Source organism: Ciconia boyciana, chromosome 11 (genome assembly GCF_034638445.1).
Source record: "Ciconia boyciana chromosome 11, ASM3463844v1, whole genome shotgun sequence".
Lineage (NCBI taxonomy): Eukaryota > Metazoa > Chordata > Aves > Ciconiiformes > Ciconiidae > Ciconia > Ciconia boyciana.
The window spans coordinates 14,519,287-14,541,236 of NC_132944.1; the positions used below are offsets into that span (position 1 = coordinate 14,519,287).

Consider the following 21,950-nt stretch of genomic DNA (forward strand, 5'->3'; position numbering starts at 1 on the left):
CTGATCTCTCCTTCCAGGGTCCCATGGCAGTCTGCTCGCCCTTTCTAGGTTTATAGCGTACCCAACTGTTGGTCTCAGCAGCACAACTGCGCTGCTGAACTAAAGGCACAGCAGTTGCTGTTGCTCCGTGTTGCAAAGCCCAACCAGGGGCTTTAACTTTGTAAAATGAAGGGAAGGTTAGGAGGGAGGAAAGGCAGCAGCACTGGGTGGTGGGGAGAAGGAAATCCGAGTTTTCACATCTCTAAAATAAAGGCTGAGCCTTGCCTGGTTGAGAGAGAGGCATTTGGGACTTTAAACCTCAAAGACCTATTTTGAAATTGCATTTCTTTTCACCTCCTCAGAATTTCAGTGTCGAGAAGGACATTTGGTCAGAGTGGACTGGTAGTGCAAACCTGGTATGCAAACACTTCCCTGATCAAGTCCATCTGGGTGATGGCAATCAGTCAACACCAGTTTTACTTGGACAGAAAGCAAAGCAAAGTAAGTTGTAAGGCATTTTACTGTAGGCATACGTTTCAACACCTTTCCTGTATATGCTTCAGCGTATTGTTGTTCCACGGATAAACTAGTCTCCAGAGAAAAAATACAAATTGTTTTTGTCAACTTTTTTGAGCAGGCTATTAGCAACAGTATTGTAATTTGATCCATTTTAGCCTGCCTGCAATTAAGGGCTATGGAAGTGTAATCACAGAAGAGGGGATTCTCACTTCTGTGTTTAATCTGCTTTTTCTTTTGTCTCCTTCTTGTGTTCATTTTGAACATGGTGCAAACAGCAAAGAGGTTTTTAGTTGGGAGACGGTTCAGGCTTTGGGAGCAGAGGGGAAGAGGAATGCCAGTGCAGCCCTGTGCACCGCGACTCCTGCGTGATGCTGTTGCTTTAGCCCTTAATTTTGTGGGAGATGAGGTGTGAAATGTCATCTTCTGTGATGCTGTGTCCTGAATTTAATTAGAGGTAACTCGATGAGGTTGATTTTTTTTCTTTCAAACTCCTTCAGGCAAAAATTCCTTCAGCCAGAAGTTTGGATGATATCGCCATGGATCTGACAGAGATGGGAACACCAAAAGTTTCAAAGCTAGTGAGTTTGGAGGCAAAGAACCAGCTTATTATGGCTAGCAACGGCAGTTTGATCTCATCAGGTAATACTTCATGTAAATGCAAGGTAGTGAAGTACAGTGGGGCTTGTGTATGTTAAAAGGGAAAACAAAGCTAGCTGACAATAAATACAGTGACATATGTGAAGGCCCGTATTAGTTATGTATCTGAAACAGTAACATCAATAGTATAATCTGCTAGTTCCCCCCCCCCCCAACTAAATAAGGAAATAAAAATATGCTAGATGGATAAGCACCCATATACTGTTGGTCCATGAATAATTTGATATCAGTTTACCAGTCAGTCCTTGAATGACTGTAAGTCTCATCAAAGTCCAAGGGAAATTTGATCCAGGCTAACTTTAAGTACCTGTACGAGGAGCTGAATTGCCTCAAGCTTCCTCAGAATTGAGCAGAGAAGATAAATGCTTCCAAATAAAGCTCAGCACCGGAGTGGACTTGAGATCTCTCCCTTGACTGTGCAGGAGGGGAAAAGAGGGGAGGTAAAAGCCTGGCTGCCACATGTAGGTGTCTCAAGGTGAAGCCCAAGTGAGGAGCTTCAGTCTGTCTTGAGTGCAAAGTCAAAGCTAAAATATCAAGTATATCATAGATATCCCTAATGCATTGATTTATATTCTGGGTGGCGGGGTTTCAGGGTGTATACTTGGGACTTATCGTGCAAGTATATACATTGGGGTGTTTGAAAAAGTGTGGATTTCCTAAAAGCCTGCTTGCTGGATGACATGAGAGCTGGATGTTGCACTTTGAATAACATGGTTTTTTGCTGGACTGGACTGCTTTGGGGACATCTCCGCTTACTTGACCAGAAAAAAATGGCTTTTATCTGCAAATCCTCTGATACAGAGAGTGTATTTTTCAGGCTCTCAGGATTCAGAGGTCAGTGAAGAACAAAAGAAGGAGAAAATCATGGAACTAAAGAAGAAAGAGAAACTCCTTCAGGAAAAACTGCTTCAGAAAGTTGAGGAGCTGAAGAAAATCTGCCTGCGAGAGGCGGTGAGAGCTGCACCTTACGCTGGGGTTGGGTGGGCAAGAGCCCTTCTCTCCCTCAGACCTTCACACGGAGCCCTCTCTGTTCCCCAGGAGCTGACGGGCAAGATGCCCAAGGAGTATCCTCTGAGCGCTGGAGAGGAACCTCCCCAGGTCAGGAGACGTGTTGGCACAGCGTTCAAGCTGGATGACAACCTGCTCCCGAGCGAAGAGGTGAGCGCTGCACTTTGTTTTCACAGCAAAGGTGGGGTGGCCAGACCGGTGGCCAAAGTCGCTTGTAAATAATCCAGCTCTTCCCTGGTTGTTTAAGAGGAGGCAGCTGGGACAGTCACTTGCATAGGCTGGGAAATTTAGCCTGGTACCACCCTTATTTCAGCCGTGCTCCCTTTGAAATGACCAGGAAGTTGGCAGTTTCAAAAGGCCTTAAAATCCCCTGACGTGAACACCTGATTTGGCCACACTGCTTGAATTTTAATGGACATTTTAGTGCTAATTAGAGAAGAGCAGGTGCATAATCCCATTGGGCAACCCATGACTATGAGTTTTTCTCAAGCATTGATTTGTGTCAGGTTGAGACTGTGTTTGAACACAGAAAGTGGCAGGGGTGTGCACTGTCCCCCTTGCAAAATCATCTGTCCGTGAGCATAGTTGTGTGACAGGTGACAGCAGGAGATTTATCTCTGGCTTAATGCAAGTTCTACCTAAGTCAAAGCTTTTTATATTGCTCAAGCTAATACGAACTTTGCTGGCAGAGACTGACTCAGGAGATATGGTAATTCAGATATATGCAGTTTCTGGACGCATACCATTCCTCCTCGTTCCTTGTGAGATTTGTTAACAAGCTGTATCATCCAAATAGTAAGTAGGTGTTGGGCACTTTGCATCTGTCTTTCACCAAAAACTCGCTGCCCTGGCTTACAGTACTGGTGTAATCCATGTCTGCAGCAAACTGATGCTACTGAAACAAAATCCTGCTGACCAGATTTAATAATGTGTTGCTTAGCACCTCTGCAGCACCTTTCATCTGAGCCTCTCAAAGTTGTTTACAAACAATTAATTAAAGCATCCACCTTCCTGTTACATAGGTATGGTGATTTCAATTTCCATTTTTGTTTTCTCTAAAGCAGAGAGAGGTTTTTGAACAGACGTTTTCAGGCTTGGACTTGGAGCAGGGAGTTTAACAGCCTGCAGGTTGGCTTGTGTAACAGAAGGGTCTACACCCGAATTTAGGTGTCTATTTTGTGTCACCCAGGCTTGAGAACTTCAGACCTTTCTCAAGAGGTCTCACAATCTTACAGTTGTCAGAGAAATAAGTTGTAAGGGTTTCATATGCTTAGATTGTCTTGTTTATAAACTTTGGTATTTCTGTGTTTTGTGCTCAAGATTTCACTTCATTACCACAAAAATAGATCTTCTATCCAATAACCTTTGATAATTTCTACCCAGAGTAGAAGCAAATAACTCATCTCACAAATTTGCAGGATCCCGCTTTGCAGGACTTGGAGAGCAATTTTATCATACAGCAAAAGCTGGTGGAAGCTGCAAAGAAACTTGCCAGTGAGCCAGACCTCTGCAAAAATGTGAAAAAGAAAAGAAAGCAAGAGTATGCTGATGCTGTAAAAAAGCTGCAAGAGATAGAAAATTCCATAAATGAGTATAGAATCAAGTGTGGCAAAAAACCAACCCAGAAATCAACGCTTACTCTACCAGGTGGGCAAGAGAATTCCCCGTGTTCTCATGAAAACAGGGGGGGGGAAAAAAAGTAATTTGGCTCACAAGTTTTGTTTACGTTTCCTCTGTGTGATTATCTTCTCCAAGGCAGTTAAGTAAGAAAAATAGAGATGCAATTCCTGCATCTGATACGACAAGTGCACTGCTTATAGGCTGAGGGCAGAATAAGCTGCAGTTTTAGGAACAAGTGCAAACACGTTCCAGCACCAGGTACAGACCGAAGGTGCTATACGTAGAAAGGCTGGCAGGAGCGCCTCAGCCGAAACTGGTGTGGTGTCTGAATTCATAGTGTCTTGAGCGCAGTGGTATGTCCAAGCTGCCATGTGCAAGATCTCTCTCCCTTCCCTTCCGCAATGCTTCAGTTCTAGCAAAAATTGTGCGTGTGAGTTTTTCTACAGGATCGAGGAAATACGGATCAAAGACTTTGTTTCTTGATTAAAAATTACTGATTTCCAGGAAGGCGTAAGTGAACTTCAAGAGTTTATGCATGCAGATAGTGGCAAACAGATTTTTAACTAAATGCATTTGCCATTGAAGAGCACAGTGAAAGCAGATACCCTTGCCCTCTCCATTCTGAAAGTGTGATTTTCCTAAGGGAGGTGAGATTCTTGCTGCTTCATAGGATAAAGCATGGAAACGTGCTAGTATCCAAGCCAACTGACGGAGTTCGGCAGTAGTAAAAGCTCATAGGTATTGCAGGTTCTTCTAGTTTCTATAGTGAGTAACGGTTTTAGGACATGTTTTACTTCTCCCCTCTGTGAAAAATATATGTGGATAATTGTTAATGTTTAATTGATTTCTTTTTTCCCCTTTGTCCTAGAGGAAATGCTGTTTTGTGAGGTTAGTGGGATTTTTCCTGGGAATTGCCAGGTGGGAAAAAAAATGCAAGATTTTTCTGCCGTTTATATTGATACCCTCTTACTGACCCTTGAGATGAGACCTCTTGCCAATAAATGTTTTCCCTGGAGGAGACCCTTCTCCTGTGCACTGCCAGGTTTCTGTTGGGCAGACCTTCACCATGCCCCATTCCTGTTGAGAGCTTGGTTTGGATTCTTACCCAGCACAAACCACGGCAGCCATCATGACAAAGTGCTTATTCTGAAAAGTTGACGATTGGTATTTCATGTGGCTCAGCTAGTTCCTGATGGACAGAGATGAGGAAAACATCTGTTTTTCCAGTCTCTTGCTCACCAGGCTGGATAGTAATTGTGGGAGGTCCTGTATTACCTGGGACACATGGCGTGTAGTAACACCCAGGAAGGTATTGAAGGGCGGCGAGCAGCGAGAGCCCGGTGAGGCAGCATCCGTGCACAGCCACTGCTGTTCATTGCACGCAGTTTTTTGTCCTGTTGTGCAAACAAGCAACTTAGGAGTTAGTCCTTATACATTCAGTGCATCATTTTGCAACATTTGATGCATGACATCCTTGTTTGCTGTCTGAGAAGGTGGACACAGCCAGAAGGGCCTGGACTCTGTGTCTCGGAGGGTCTCCCTGCAGACAGGGACTGCAAGACAGCAAATACTTAGCCAGCAATGTTAGCTGCGTTCCCTTCCAGTTCCTGGCTCTTGCAGTGCAGTGTGTTTTTTTGGGGTTTTTTTGGTTGGTTGGTTGGTTTTTTACCTGAAGCAGAACTGCCGTCTGCTTCAATAACTGATTTTATGTGTAACCTTTTCACCATTGCTGACTGTACTTTCGGGCTCAAGGTACAGGGTTTCAGAAAGCTGAGCAGTGATGAGTCACTTGTGGCTGTGAATTTGGGGAATGACTTGTTGGAAATGATGTGTTAAGTAGTAACATTGATTTATTGAATCAAACCATAGCTATTTTCATCCCAGCCCCCAAGGGACGGGAGGTGAAGGATGTACTGGACTGTCTCCTGCTCCCCATGTTGCACTCTCCCTTTCCTTTGCTTCCTCTGTAGCCTAGAGTTTCCTCCCCTTTTGCAGGGAGCTGCACAGATTTGGGATTTAAATTCAGAGCTCCCCCATATGTCAGCATTGCAGACCCCACGTGAATCCAGCAGTATAGCTTTAGGCTGGCTTCCCCCCCACCCAGGTAGGCTTTTTTCCTCCTTGCACTGAGCCCAGTTCCGTATTTCACCACCACATGGTCAAATTCACGTGAATGAGCTCCCCTGAAGCTTTTTCCCAGTGTCGGATTGCAAGCAGAGCTGCGACCCATCCTCGGTGGTCTGACAAGTCCCCTCAGGGCAGGGGCCAGCCCTGATGTTTCGCTGTTCTTGAAAAGCTGCTCTATTTACCAAATTCTTGTAACCAGACCTTTCCTCCCAGCAAGAGCACAGCAGCAAGGGAGCAACATATATTGTGTGTGCTTGTGATGGCTGGTGGAAGAAGCAGGTGTCATACACAACGTGGCTGCCACTGTCGTCTTTTGTTGCTTCCTTTCCCTCGTGCACGGAGGTTCATGTAGACTTTTTACCCCACCAGCGCTGTATCTTGCCAGAAATGGCCTAGGAACAGATTTTTTCTCTGGGTTAATTATCTCTAGTGCTGCTTTTTATCACCAGCCTAATTTCTCTGCCACTGCTGGTCTGTTCTAAACCTTAGCAAGGACAGGCTGTTTCTGAGCGAATGGTAGTGTGTAGCTTCAAGGTGAGCGGACAGGCAGGTCCAGTAAAGTGCTTTGGATAAATAACAAAATGTAAAAGAAACACAAAGTATTTGCAATGTCCATACAACAGTTACTGCTCTCTGTGTTGTTGGGATTTGCAATACCTTGATTGAAATCAGTGGAATTATTCTGGATTGATATTAATTTAATTGAAACAGAATTTGTTTGCTGATGAAACATTCAAAAGTGAATGCCAAATTTCAAAAGGCATTTTATACCTACCTGGTGGGATTTCAGGTGTACCTAGAGGAGATTAGATGGTAGCAGCCAAGACCTACATGTCTGTGTAGGCTCCTGACTCCTACTGAAGCACCAAAACACCCTGTGAGATCTGTTGGAAGTTGGGTGGAAAACACCTTTGTAAATCTTGGCCTGATTCCCACTGCAGTTGAAAAAAATCTCCTTTGATAACTGCATAGGTAGCTTGCTGAACTGCAGCGAGCACAACTAGGTCATGATATATATACTCCAAAGCAGGACTGTCTGCAGGCTGTTGAGGGCTAAAGCATACAGATTGTCGTGTTACAAGTAGCAGCTGTCTCTGAACCTGTAGAAAATAAATTGTGTGATATTTGGAAATCAATGTTGGGTCTCTCCTATGCTTAAAGTGCTTGTTTTCATTCACAGATGATATAATTCCATCTGAGAGCAGCTCCCTGTCCGATACAACCACCTATGATGATGGTATGTTGCTTTTCCTTTTCTTCCTATGAAGTGTGCCCGTTCGGAGACATTCCTTTGACTTAATGGCCTTTAGCCTTTTTTAAGACATTTTTAAAGACAAATCACTTTATAGCGGAGGAAAAAAGAGCTTAATAGGAATGTCTTTCCTCACAATGGGTTAGTTATTGAAAGTTTCTGCTCTGTGAGCTGATCCGAGTTGTGTTTAGAGGAGGTGATGGGTTTTAACATGACCAACCTGCGAGCTGAAGGCTTTGAATTTCAAACATTCCTAGGACCTGGCCAGAGGCAGATGAGCGGCTGGAGGAGTTACGAGCTGGGAGGATTTGCCCAGCCCTTCTGTCCTCACAGCTACTATAAAACTTACAAAAAGTAGAATAGTCACAGATATTAACGATCTGTTTACATTTATCTGTTACCTAGTGAGCTTGCATCTTGTATGGGTATGATGTTTGCTCAGCTTACTCATTTCACACACACACCCACAGACACACACATTCACGCCCTGTTCCACAAGGTGGAAAGGACTTGGCTTGCCTCTCCCTTAAACTGGGTAATCATCATCTGGGGACAAACATTATCTAAATTATTACTCACTTTTCAGTTAGGGCCTGATTCTGATCTCACTTTGTCCCAGTTTTAGACTTGTACAACCCATATGGTGCTTTAACATGGAGTTACACCTGATTCCTGCTTGTACAAGTGGAAGAAGAGCCAGGGCTTTGGCTTCTGAAAGTGTTTTCTGTGATGCTCGTCCTGCATTTATATGTATTTGTTGGAGTTTCCTGTTGGCTCTGATGGGACCTGGGTTGTGCCTTAAGCAAAGGGAGAACAAGGATCAAACCGGCGTCTTCCCAATTGCCTTCAGGCAAATGTGTCTGTCAGCTGTCTTTGCTCATTCAGTCGCTTTTGAAGTCAGTCCCTTTTAGGTTGTATTTCAAAACTAATTCTTAAAATGTCATTTTCAAGTAAAGAGCTGGAAGGTGAGGGAGAGGAACTGGCCTTTGCAGAGGCTGAGCTTGCCTGCTCGGCTCTGGGAAGGATTGCACTGCAAACAGGTGTTTTCCCAAGGAAGTTCCACTTTGTGATCTGGCACAGCCCCGAGCTGTGCGTAATCTCTGTAGGAGTTGGTGCTGCTGAGATCTGTACAAGCCTCCGCGATGTCCTGTCCGTGTGGGGGAGAGCTCGGCGCAGGCAGGAGAGCCTTTCTAGATTCACAGCTTCTGTCATTGTCTCTGTAGCGCAAAGTGTTTCTGCTTAGGGGCCACAGATTTGCATATAGGGCAAAAATATCGAGGATTTTGCTAACGAAATACATATTCCTTTCCAACAGTCAGTGAATTGCTTCCTGTGCCAGCACAGAGACCCAGCTCTGTACAGCTTTCTCCAAGGCTTCCTCCACCAAAGTCCCTTGGGGTGGAGAGAATTCATCTCAGAAAGTCATCTGTAAACGAGCAGCTCTTGGAAACCAGACACTCCAGGTAGGGCACGTCTTACTGCTGCCGTGCTCTCTGCCTTGCTGGCATGAGCTCTGTCTTGCTCCTGCCAAGACTCCTGTTACTGTGGGCACTCCAGCGGAGCCTGCTGCCTCCACGCTCCTCTGCAATTACAGGATTTGGTCATGGGAGCTAAATTTCCTGTTTAGTAACAAAAGTGTGTATAAGTGTATAAGTAGTTGTCACGGTCTCTGAAATTGTAGGGTAGTGTAGTCTTTGTGAAGAGGTTTGAGACAGGTGAGAAATTTAATAGCAAGGGCTGTATTTAAGGAATTGCTCGTGCCCACCAGTACTGTCACCTTTTGTCTCTATTTCTGTGGATTGCTTTCAGTATTAATTAAACAACTTGTAGTTTTCCTGATGACTGTGCTTAATGGCTTCAGATAGCACCAAACCATACCCATCCCTCCTGATGTTGTCAGTATTTCAGCAGGTATGTTGTCAAAGCGTACAGAATTCACGTAAGTCCTGATGGGCAATTCTCCATGTAAGAGCAGTTACTGGGATTCAGCCAGCTGCCATCATTGGCGCCAGCTGCAGTGACTGGCTGAGGTTCCTGTATGCATCCGTGGGATTTGGGCACTTTCTGAGCTAGAAGAACAGTTCCGTGCAGCGCATCGATAGCAGTAGCTCTGCTGATGGTTGTGTGATCACGTTGTATGGGTCGGATCTGGTGCTGGTTGTTCTCAGTGTAAGGATTCCCACTGATCTTGATATGTCTTGGACTGTGTCTTGCGTGAGCAGGCTGTTGAAGGCATGCTTAAAAATGTTGTAAAGTTTTGGGCAATGTCATGTCTTTGTGTTTTTCTCGTCTGTCCCTCAAGATAAGCAGAACAGTCCACATGAAGTTCAGAAGTTGAATTATAGCCATATGTAACCATTTAGCTGTGGTGTGCTTCATTTTAAAACCCGATTCCTTTGCTTCTCTGTTACCTGCTCTGTCTCTTCTGCTTCATACTTCTGTCCTTTGGCAGCAGCTTTTCCTGCCGGTCATCCCGTGAGGACCTCCCTTGAACCACAAGGAGGAGCTGAATTTTTCTTCCTGTTTAACAATGCTGTTCTTTATATGGGGAAGCGCATCCAGTTATGTTTTTTCTGTTATTTACCTGTTTTTTCTTACCTGTTTTTTCTGCCCCTTACTTTGTTTCTTCAAGACTTAGGGTGCGCGTATTCTGCGTGCTGCAACTTGCATGGCATTTAACCTAACTGGGATTGTCTCCTTCATTACAGGGACCCGCTTTCAACTCACAGCAGTCCTTACCGAACCCTGGACCGGCCGCCCCAGCCCCATGGGGGGAGAAGCATGCCTACAACCCCCGTGCTCACACGCAATGCCTACAGTAGCAGCCATTTACAGTAAGGGGGCTTTGTTTTAAGTGCGATGTCCATCTTAGGCAGTAGAAGACTAAAAGCAAATGGTGTTAAGAGGGCAAAGGATCCTTTGCCATGCAGCTTTCCCTACTGCAGGGCTAGGCTCTTAAAATGTCTTTTCTGGATATTGGAGGCACAAGGTTAATATCAGCCACCACCTTCTGGCACAGTCCTGCATCAGCTTTGTGACATGTGAGCGAGGGCGTTTGTGAGCACAAACCCTGTCTGGGCAGATAGCAGCACGCATAAATGGGTGTCTGCAAAATTAGGAGTGAGGTGGAAGCTGGCACACAAATATTGCCTATGTGAACATGAAAGACTATAGGAGAAGGGTCATTTCCAGATAGGTACCTATAGGGAGTTTTAACAAGTAATGCTTGTTCAGAAAGTTTCTGTAAAATACTTGTAAGATAGCCAGCATTTATTTTACATTTCCTTTGTAGCCTTGTTTTCTAACAAAGTGAGGCTTATCAAATTGTATTGTCCGTCAGCTAGTGGTCTCCCCACAAAAACTTGTCCACGAGCTGACAGATGTCTGCTGTGGATTATGTTCCTACAAGCCTCCTGAAAAAGCAAGTGGCCAGATAGAGGAAAGGATCCCAAGTAGTGCCCTTACTATGGGAAGAGAGCTGCAACGTGAGCTCATCTGTATTATTAGACAGCTGAGAATCCGTGCTGGGGAAGGAGAGATGCTGATGCTATAAATCTTACGGTGTTATCAAGAGTTCATGGTTTATTTGGCTGGGGTAACGCAGCCTTGAGAGACAGAGCCACAGGAAACCCATCTTCCTATGTTCTGTTCCTAGCTCAGTTACTTGTGTAGACTTAACCTACTTAAAAACTGAGAGCACCCTCCTGTAAATCATTACAAAACATGAGTTTGTGAGCTTTGCCGCATGTATCCCTGTCACAGATTAACCTTGCTCACCATGATAGATTTTTATATGAGACATCTACTTTTGTAGCAAATCTAAAATTCGGCCAAGCTGAATTTCTTGCAATGCAGCTATCCTATGTGGAAGGATAAGACTGGGTTTGCATTGTGTTTTGGGGAGGCAGCATGCCTGGCTTGCCCATGTGTGCTCTCCAATTCTGTATGTTTGCGTGTGACTGCCTTTAACCAACCTACATCTGTGTTGTTTCAGGCCAGATGTTTCCCCGCACCATTGCCGGCAGCGCAGTGGAAGTCTGGAATCCCAAACCCACCTGCTGTCCGAGACTCCTGCTGAAAAGGCAGCCTTCACCCTCTCAAAGTCCCAGCGAAGCAGCAGCACAGAGATCCTCGATGATGGATCATCCTACACTAGCCAGTCAAGCGCAGAATATTACTGCGTGACACCTAGTCCCAATCCGTATTATACTACTCAGACGCTCGACAACAGGACCAGGGGTCGAAGACGGTCAAAGAAACAGAACATTTCCGCTTCAAATTCAGGCAGTATGCCAAATCTTGCCCAGAAGGATGTCCGCAATGGTGTCTATCACAAAAGTCAGGAGCAGCCTTCCTCTACTTACTATATTTCTGGATATTCCCCATACACCGAATCTGACGTTTATTACAATGGAGGATATGTTTATGAGAGCGATACAGAGGGACAGTACAGTGTCAATCCTTCCTATCGCTCATCGGCACATTACGGATATGACCGTTACAGGGAATTCAGGTCTTACCATGAGGATGAAGTGGACAGAGTACCGCACAACCCATACGCAACCCTAAGGCTTCCAAGGAAGCAAGTTGCTAAAACGGAGCATATAACCAAAAACATTCACAAGGCCTTAGTAGCAGAGCATCTCCGTGGTTGGTACCAACGTGCCTCCAGTCAAAAGGAACAGGGTCATAGCCTGCAGGCAGGCTTTGAGTCTGACAGAGGATCTCAAAGGAGTTTGGGCTTTGCTGGTCTGCAGGTGCCGTGCTCTCCTAGCAGTCGGGTGTCGTCATTCTCTTCGGGTAATGACCTATTTCTTCTATACTGAGGGTTTTTTGTAAGTCCCTCCTGTGTGTCAAATTCTGCCCCCCTCCGCTGCCTCAATGAAGTCAGCAGAGTGGGAGCAAGGCTAGATCTCTGTCCTGAAAGTAGATGAGGAACTGAACAGGATCTTGTTGTTCCATGCTTGGGAATAAAGACTTGCTTGTTGCCTTCTCCTATGGGTAAAACTGCCTTTTACTCTTTGTAAGTGCAGTAGTCCAAAGAAGCACAAAGAGCCATATGGGTTTCAAACAGGAGTGTTTACCAACTAAAAGCAATGTGTGAAACTTCATGGCAACATAAATGCAGTTGCCATGATGGCTTCCAAAATACAGTACAATGAGCATCACTGAATGGGTCAGGAAGTCTTTTTAAAGAGATTCCCTAGCTCCAAAATACCACCTGTGCAGCGCTTTCCTCCCCTCCCCTGTAGGGCTTGTAAATCATATTTTGTGTTTGCGTTGTCTGCTTTTGTGTCCTGCAGAAACCCATAGAGATTGCTAATGAGAATCGTCTCATTTGTCTCAGCTGATTTAGCTGGAGAAAGATCTAATTTGTTGTAATTTTTTCTAATTCCAGCATCTTCTGCAAACACTGGGAACTGGCGAAACCCACTTGCACTGGGACTTTCAGACTATGATACGTTGTCTCATTCCTCTTACGCCAGCTGTTATGGGAATGTTTATGGCAACGTTCCTTTGCAGAGCAGGTGAGTAGAGCGTATCAAGATTTTCTGCCCTTCCTCTGCATTTCACAAGCTGTTAAAACTTCTGAGAAAATCAGCTTGATTTCCAAGGGCCAGGATGAAGAGTAATTATAAAATTGACTTTGTGAGAGCAAGTCTTCTCTGTGTGGAGTAGATCAGCTGTACCACCACTACCTGTACCACCGATACTCAAGGAAGGGGGAAGCAGTCATAGTGAAGGACGAACTCACTTGTTGCACAGCCTTTTCCTCTGGCTGATGCTGGACCACTGAAGATCTTGCATTCCCTGGTAGCTGTGGTGCTCGGGGCAGTGTTGCAGGCAGAGCACTGGCTGAGCCCAGTCCCTCTTACTGCTGTGACAGGAGGTCTCTCCTGCACCCCGTTAGCAGTCCGGCAGGACGCAGTCCTGTTGTGTTTCTGAAGCTGTAGTGCCTGTGCTGATAAACTTGTGGAAAAACAAGGAAAGGAAACACCTCTCTTCAACCTCATGTCTGAGTGCTGGCGTTCAAAGCTGATACCTCATCTGCCAGGCACATCTTGCTTGGCAGAGCTTAACCCGGGAACCAGGCGGGACGTGCTGCTGCTTGCAGAGCTGCCCTGCTCGTGGGGGCTCTCCCGAGGACTGCGGGGAGCCCAGGGTCTGCTCTGTCCTTGCAGAAATTCCTGCAGCTCTCTCGCTGCTTCTGCTTGGTGTTTTCAGTCTCTTCCCCCCGCTATCGTATGCCGGCTGTTATCAGTGAGGACAGAAACCTCCTGTCCAGGGGAGTGGCTCTGCCCACATAAATGCCATCACGTTTAAGTACGCTTATGCTAAGCGTAGCCAGCTGTATTAAGTGCCCCATGTTTGTGCCTCCTGCTTTGTGGGTTGCAGTTTGTGCTTGCTGCCAGGCTAACTTGCGTGAAAGCACTGAATTTTTAGTTTTGTTTGTTTTAAAATAAAGTGTAAGAAAAGATACAAAAGCTTGTACTAGATCCTTGTTTCTAACCTAAATGCCATGGGCTTTTTTAATTGCAGTGATTTAAAAGATCTACAGTATAACAGTGTTTAAAAATACAGTTTCTACTAAATTCTTAACTTCCTATAATTGGGCTTTGAAAACTGCTTATTTTGGCAGCTTTATCTAAATGAGGTTTATTAGCTATTAATTTTCCATATTCTGAATCACTTGTCTAATCGTTCATCTGTTTTATTTTCTATTTTGATGTGATTATGGCAAATGAGCAATCAATATGCCATACAGTCTTGACAGTTTTGAGCAGCTGAGATCCTGCTGCACACAATTGCAGCACGAAAACTGGGTTTGTGTTTGGATCCAAATTACGCTGGGGTGAACTCACAGTAGCCAGCGTTACTTCAAGCCCAAGGGAGCTGCGTGAGTTTGTGCAGCACTTGGGGGTCTGGGGAAGACCCTCAGCTCTCGCTGACCCCTGATGCCATGTCTCTCTTGCAGAGCGTATGCAGAGACGAGCCAGCTGGGTGGCGGTGATGAGAGCCGGTTGGAAGAAGACTTGCACAGCAACGAGCAGAGGTTATTCTGGCACGAGGATTCAAAGCCTGGGACGCTCGTGTAGACCGCCTGCAGCCCTGCATTCGTACCCTCGCGTGCCTTGCACAAAATGCTATGACTCTGAGGCAGATCTCGGGTGGAACTTCCAAACCGAACAAAAAAAGGAAGCAGGCTCTTTTGCTGGGGAAGTTTAAATTCAGCATTAAGAGGGACTGTAGCAAAATGACAAAGTCTTGCCACGAATGGCGTTTCTTTCTGAATCCAGATAGCCTACACGAGCAAGGGCAAGCCACAGTTTAATCTATGACTAGACGCAGCACTTGGTGGAAGTATTTATATTTAGCAAGCACTTTTTTGGAAGATTGGAAGGTGTTGAAGGCAAACCTCAGAGAAAAAAAAAAATGTGAAAAGGAGACTCTTATGGAAAAACCAGGAATTCTAGGAGCACAATTCTGATGTCTGAAAGAAGAAGAAATGAAAATTTATTCTGCCATGGCTTATGATGACCTGGAAGGACTTTCATAAGCTTATGAAGGATAGATACTGTGCGTGTGAATGAGGCAAAGGGTGACTTAATCAGTATTGGAACATTACTTGAAGGAAGGCTGGATTTTTTATTTTTTTTTTTTTAATTATGGAGGTTTGAGTGAGTTTATCCATTTTTTGGGGTGTTGCTAAGAGTGTTTGTTAGCACCACAAGCAAGTTCTGGAAATAAAAGAATTTGCTGACACTATGTCATGTAAAACTACAGGTGGTTGTGGATTTTGGAAACAGAAGCAGTAAACTTTGAACTCTCTTTTCCACGATAAAGTCTAATTAATAACCTCCCATTTAATGACCTTTCCATGGTACAACTTCACTGTGTGGAGGAGTAGGCAAATTTTCGTGGTGGCTGCACAGTGACCCCTGTTCATCGGGTGACGGTTACATTTTGCTCTGCCACAGTGAATCGAGGATCTGCAGTGGGGAGCTCCAGTGATCAGACGGCGAACAATTTGATTGTAACGGCCAGTATTTTAAGGTGGATGCAAACACAAACAGCCAAGTGGGTGCCTTAAAATGAGGGGCATTAGGATTGTACTGCGAGTCATCTGAACTGCCAGGTGCGTTGCTAAGTCACTAAGTGACAGAACAGCATTTTTCACAAAACCATTTGTGTAGGAAAAAAGTGCGACTGCAGTCGTGATCTAAGAGGGATAAACCTACCTCACGTCATCCATCTGTAGGAACAAATTGGCATGGGTTATCTTGCGTGATTTCCGACGACTCGCTTGCATATGGTAAAATATCTCTCGTTTCTCAGCTGTACTGTGCTTCAGGATTCCATAAATGGTGCTCTTTTTTTCTTTTATACAAAGGATTAGTTACTCCTTGTTCATATTGTGAATAGAAAAGTTTCTGATAAACTTTTTTGACATTTTTTACCAGTATTCCAGAGCATGTAATATATACAGAAGGACACACTTGTTAAGCTGGTACTTAGTCGTTTGTATTATTAGAGTCGCGATTTGGAATTAAACGAACAAAAAATAAAAAATAACTTATTTCCTTGTTTTTGCATATTTGTATAGCCTTCTAGAAATGCGAAAGCTCTTTTTGCTTATTCTTTTACTACTTCTGAATTTTTTAGACCTATTATTTTGTATAGGTCAATAAACTAAAAAGTGTGCTTACCAAAACCACTTCAGCATTCCTCCTATTTCTACTTGAGTGCTTGGAAAAGTGCAGCGTGTGTTATTTCAGGGCTTTAAAGTAAGAGAGAGTAAATCACCATGGTCTGATTTCTTTTGGCCTGCAGTGTTAGGTTGGGTGCTGCGGATCAGTGGCCTCGGCTGCCGTGCAAATCGCCCAGCCCGGGGCAGGGGAGTCAGCAATGGCCACACTGTTGCTGGGGGAGGCTTGGCCCGGGGCAGTTCAGACCCTCCCAAAACAGGCCTGTAAGTCTGAATTTCTGATGGTGCAAGGGGGAGGGAGGAGTGGTGGTCACCGCCTTTGCAGGGGCCTCTCTGGCACAGCAGCCCTGTGGGAAGGTTGCTCTCCCTGGACCTGCTGCCCAGCCTCAGCTCAGCAGTGGCGCATGGACAGAGGTGGCCTCGTGTTTCTAGAAATACTTCTTGCTCATCTATCCTTGCCCCTAAAAATTGCTGCAGCCTTTCCTGTCTGGAGCTTGGCTCTTGGAGTTTGTGTCGCTCATCTGCTGGGTCCTCTTTTGAGTTTGAGTCCTGCTCCAAGACACCCACCTTTCTGGAAGAGCAACTTGCCTTCCAGGTGTACAGCTGCTTTTGCACCCTGGTCCCAAGCCGTTGGGGTTATTCAGTCTCACTCTCCTCTCTTCAGAGTTACTTGCCATTTCCTACTTTTTGTGCCATCCATAAGCTTCACCACCACCACCGAGTTGTACGCTTATTTCCAGGTTGCTGGTGAAAATAGGTATTAACGAGAACTTGCAGACTTACCCACTAAAAATACCCCCATGTCATTCTACTCTTCCATTTGAGTAGTTTTTGAGGTTTGTCCATTTGCAAGTGCTTCATTCATTGAATCATGATTGCTGCTGTTACAAAACACTAGCGTTTTGAGCAGGAAGCCGAGTAGTACGAAGTCCAATACCTTACCCAGAACTAATGGTATCAGGGCAGGCTGGCAGTTATTTATCAGCACTCTCAAAGCTTTTCATTTAAAAAAGGAAATGAGGTGTGTAACAAGGTCTGTGCCCCATTTAAAGCATTGTTTGCATTCCTTTATTTTAATGGTGTAGCCATTGAGTTTTGTATTGGCTTTTCTGTTAGCATTTAGGATTTAGCTCAGTCTAACACATCGGTGTTGGTGCAACGCTGGCACTCGGCCTCGCCTCCTGGCTTGCTCGGACAGGACCAGGACAATTTTGGATGATGTTGTTGAGAAGATGGGAATTTGGGGTGGGTTTGGGTAGAGGATGGTTTGCTATATTTGTGGGGATATTGGGCATAAAACCCCTAGGGCCAGAGTTCAGAGCCTGATCGCAGCTTCCAGTAAGCAAGAGCTAAGCTGCAGAGAAGCTGGAAATGGAAGAGCGGTAGCATGGTGGGTGCAGCACTTGTAACCCCTCTTGTCGTTCTCTGCATGCCTGCCCCTGCAAGAGTTATGCTCTTAGAAACTGTTATGAAGGGTAGAAGTACGGAGCGAAGGAGGAGGCCCAGAAGAGGAGAGAATAAGAAGATCCAGCTTCTCTTTTCTCAGATGTTGCCTGGGGCAGGTAGCAAACGGCTGGGGTTGGCCTTGGGTGGCACAGGGGAGGAAAGGGAGGGCACAACGTCCCTGTGGGACCTCCTGCCTATTGCCAACAAGGGAGTTGGCGATGCCGCACAGCTGGTGCAACGCCTGATTTTTGCCAGTGGTTCCCCAGGACCCTTAAGTTTGCCTTTTGCAGACCTCCAGCTTACTTTGTTGCACTGCATTTCTGGGGCAATGTGTTTTGATGCAGGTGCATGACTGTTCACAGAGACCAGGTCTGTATAATGCAACTGAAGAGGTAATAAAGACATACTTGTAACTATTATCATACTTGTTCACAGCTGAAATACAAATTACCTGTGCTGTGTTTGAATTCCTACCTCATCTGTGCTTTCTGCTGTGTAACCTCACCAGGATTACTGAGGACATCTAGTGACTGACAGCAGCAGTGAAGAGAAGATCCTGCCTCTTGTACTCCTCTGAAATCCTTCCTGCCCCTTCCAGTTTGAAGAAATATTTAGAAATTCTTACTTAGTATGATCCAGAACAAAGCCAAGAGCTGAACAACGTGAAACACCCATGTAAAACACCCACAGACCCACAGGGTTCAATTTTACAGTGTCACAAACATCTCTGTCTTTGGAGGGTAGAACATGCTGCTGATGAGATGAGAGTGTGGAGGGGAAATAAAAACCCACATAAAACAGTACGTAACGGAGCATTTCTGAGTGCTCTTTAGTTGATGGATGAAGAAGAAAAACCAGTCCTTGCCAGGAATCCTTAAAAAGGCATGAGGGCACTGTGCTGAAGTAAGCTGTGCCTGATGTTTTTAATTGCTGCCTGCTTTTCCTCTGCTGTTTTGTGCAGAAATACTGAGGTGTGGGGGGACGAACTCCCGTGGGAGCTGCCGCGAGCGCTGCGGGAGGCTGGCGTCTGACGCCCCTCCGGTGCGGGCACCGGGGAGGGACGGGGCTCAGGCCGGGAGCCCCCCCCAGCACGGGCAAACCTCTAAAGATCACAAGCCTTTAAAATTCACCTGAGTATAGTAACGTGAAACTTGTTGGCCAAGGCGACTTAATACGCGATGTGACTCTTGCAGGTTTCTGCGGACTTCTCATTTATGGTCTTGGACGTGTTCAGCTGAAATGGGAGCAACTTTGCAGCAATATTTTGTCCACGGCAAGGCTGCACGGCTCCTCGGAGGGTGAGGAGCCTCCACCGTGGCCCAGCCAGTCCTGAGATGGTTGTGGGAATGCTATGAAGGCTGAAGGTTTGCTCCATCTCCTGGGCTTTGGGGGTTAATGCAGGAGAGCCGCTTCTGCAAGCAGCTTCTGAGCCTGGGGAGAACCTCCCCGTCGCCGTGCTTGCCTGGAGCTTTCCGGGTAAGTTCACACCTTTCCTAGGAAGATTTCTGCTTTCTACACTATTCTTCGATCTCCTTTGTGCTTTTCTGCTATATTTAATAAATTTCTAAGGTAGAAAGCTGAGAGCTTCAGCTATAGCAGGGCCTCACACAAATACTGAAATTACCAAGTTGAAGCAAATAGGAGCAAACTTTTAGTTGTGTTTATTTTATTTAATGGCTATTAATTTAAGTCCAGTTATCTGTTTTCCATGGACTTTTTTTTTTTTTTTTTCCCTAGGGATCTTGTGCCAGGGGAAAAACTCTGCATCTTTAGGAATGTTTTATCTTGGTGGTAACAGAAACTTCCTGGAGTGGTTTTCAGATTACTTCTGTCACTTTTTGCAGCTGTTTGAGATAAATACGGTGGGAAAAAAAATCTTATTTTGCAAATGCGTGAAGACATAAACAGTTCTGTGTGCTTTTTCTCATTGTGCTACGCTGGGCGTCGTGTCTGTCCCTGCCACGTCCCCTGCTCTTGCCCTTGTTCTTCTCGTGCTGAAGGCACCAGGCTGCTGGCACCGACTGCACCGAGAGCCCTGTCTTGTTCCTCGGATCGGTTGGGGATAATCTGGCTTTCCAATCAAGCGAAGCAATGAACATGGTATTTGTGTAGAGGAGGGGAAGGGGACCTACAGCTCTAATCTGGGGGCAGACCACGTTTTCCCACGTAATGCAGCCTTCATTAGAATCAATTAGCATTTGGATTTATGTAATTTGAGTAACTCTGCATATATGGATGTTTGCTGTTTCACAGGGCAGTGAGAAAATGGACCTTCATCCTGGCATAGATGAAGTTGCTGGGGGAAAGGATAAGCTTGCACATGGCATCTGTTCATGTTTTCAGGTATAAACTTTGTATGATGGATTTTGTCGCGGCTGGTATTTCCAGAAATGGTCCTTGCCCACACTGATGCATGGTTGGTACTTTGGAGACTCTGGTCTCTCTCTAAACATGACCCCCAGCATTGAGACCTACAGGGTGGGACCTCAGGGTTGATCCTGCCCTAGGTCTAGACAGAGGAAGAAGAGGCAATTGTATGTTTGCTGTATTGTCATCCACCCTTTCCCTCCTGTTTAACTCTCTCCTCTACCTGCCCTGTCCTGTCACAAATTGGCCAGGCGCCTTTGCGTGCCAGGACAGGGTCTCTGTATTGCCTGGCTGAGCTTTCCAAAGGAGACACTTTCTCCCGTTCCCAGCGTCACTGTGATGCCCACACTACCAGCAGGTAAGGGTGGTGACACCCTGTCTGATGCACAGCCCCCTGCCTTGTCTGGTAGGACCTTCCGCTTCCCCTCATAGCTGCTAGACACAGATTCAGGACCATATGGATCATCTCCCAGGGCAGGATTTATCATCAAAGATAATTACCCCATGCTCTGATGCAGCAAGTCAAACCTGATGTGATGTTTCCTCCTTGGAAGAAGGGATAGCGTGAGTCATGATCGGTGCTGGTAGCCCATGAGGACGTAAGAGGCAGATGTCAGGGTCTTCCTGAAAGAGAAGCAAGACCTTTAACCAAGAAGCAGCTCCTTGTCATCCATCCAACTTCATTATCTGCATCTGTCCCTCATGAAGGGAATCACCATAAATCCTTCAGCAAGTCCTTGACTGCAGAGAGATGTGCTCCATCTCCCAGGCCATCTCCTGCCCATCTCAAGTGCAGCAGGCATGAGTCTCAATTTATATTTAATCGTTAGAGTGTCATTGAAGAGCTGCAGATGGTGAAGAGTTTGCAGCCAGCCAGGGCTCAGCTGGAGTAACTCTAGAAGAAACCCTTCCACCTGTTCCCAGGATGAGGTTAGGGAAGGACGTGCCCCGTACGTACATAACGAAATCGCCATGTGCCCTTGCCGGCATCATTCCCCACGGGCACGTTTTAGTGGCGGGATGATACGAGGTATGGGGCTGTGATAGGTTTGAACGGTATAAAAGAAAGATACACCCTATGTTTAATGTGAAGGGTGACATTGTTTCCTAGAATGACTCCGTTTCTTATCATATCTGATCCGGCTTGTGCTGAATTCAGCGTTTCATACAAATGCGGAGGCAATCGCTCGTTTGAAAGGTTATGATGATGGCTGTTGCTCCTCCAAGAGTCCTTGGTGTCATGTTAGAACAGTTCTGATCTAATAGTACTGTCATGCACCATTTGGAGGGAAACTAGAAATTTGGCTGCAAAAGGGAGAGAACATTTTAAAGTTTAATTCTAGCTACTGTTTTTAGCGTGAGGCTTTTGTCATTCCTGAGGCTCTGCCATGCAAACCCAGAGCATAGATAAATCGTAAGAATAAAGGTAGAGTTAATAGTAAATAATTGCTAAATTGGATATGCTGCCACAGACAGGTTCTTATGCAGGCTGCATGGAGAATGAATGTCTTCTCCGAGGGGCCGAGCTTGTATTTCTAACGCAAAGTATTGAATCTCTGAGCCTGAGTCTGGGCCTGTCTTGCATGTGGATTTGGAATAACATCTCAGTTCATAATAGTAAATTTTTGGGTAAACTCCCTGTGCAATGCCCACAGGTAGTGTGCAATTCAGTGCTGTGTCTGCCTGCGCAGCCTTGTGCTCCGGGCAAGCTGTGGCCATCAGACAGGAGCCAGCGCTGCCCCAGGGCAGCAGCAGGTCTCCGTCCCCGGGCGGTCCCTGGTGCAGGGGGTTGGTGTCCCCTTGGACACCCATAGCCAGCCTCAGCTCTGTCCCAAACCATGCGAAGCCACATCGGGGCAGCTCAGGGCGCCTTTCGCTTTTGCCCATTGGCAAAAAGTCGCAGGCAGAGCTGCAGCTTGGTCCCTGAAGTCGTGGTCAGACATTCAACGTCCCCTCATGAATCGCCTGTTCCCCATACAATAATAAAATTGCTCACAGTCTCTCACAAACCTGTTTTCATTCAGGCTGGTTTTCATTTGTTTAGCAGCTTAGCGCTGTGCTTTGGGAAGATGAGGCAACGAATCACCACCCAGGGATGAAAATGTTCAGGTATTTGGAAGTGCTTTACCAGGGTCACATAAATAACACGAGCTGGGAAAGTAAAATACCAAGTTAGCAGGGATGTAACTAGTGCTGAGTGTTCCAGTGTTTTGCCCGTGATAGTGCTATAAATGATATCTGGGAGTAGAAACTCTCTCCTGTAGCCGC

General features: G+C 45.7%; 1 protein-coding gene across 2 annotated transcripts in view; it reads left to right on the top strand.

The window, feature by feature from the left end:
* The window catches only part of FRMD4B (FERM domain containing 4B), a 138,426-nt gene extending 122,551 nt beyond the window's left edge, over positions 1–15,875 (top strand). The window contains exons 13-23 of one of the 2 annotated variants that reach the window (XM_072875832.1): positions 342–480; positions 996–1,137; positions 1,973–2,106; positions 2,194–2,313; positions 3,582–3,810; positions 7,091–7,147; positions 8,478–8,625; positions 9,871–9,996; positions 11,157–11,962; positions 12,561–12,690; positions 14,139–15,875. In XM_072875832.1, the coding sequence (XP_072731933.1) occupies positions 342–480; positions 996–1,137; positions 1,973–2,106; positions 2,194–2,313; positions 3,582–3,810; positions 7,091–7,147; positions 8,478–8,625; positions 9,871–9,996; positions 11,157–11,962; positions 12,561–12,690; positions 14,139–14,259 (2,152 nt within the window). In that variant the 3' untranslated portion in view covers positions 14,260–15,875. The remainder of the gene's footprint in view (positions 1–341; positions 481–995; positions 1,138–1,972; positions 2,107–2,193; positions 2,314–3,581; positions 3,811–7,090; positions 7,148–8,477; positions 8,626–9,870; positions 9,997–11,156; positions 11,963–12,560; positions 12,691–14,138) is intronic. The other variant, XM_072875833.1, reaches the window with a different exon arrangement.
* The last annotated feature ends 6,075 nt before the right edge of the window (positions 15,876–21,950 follow it).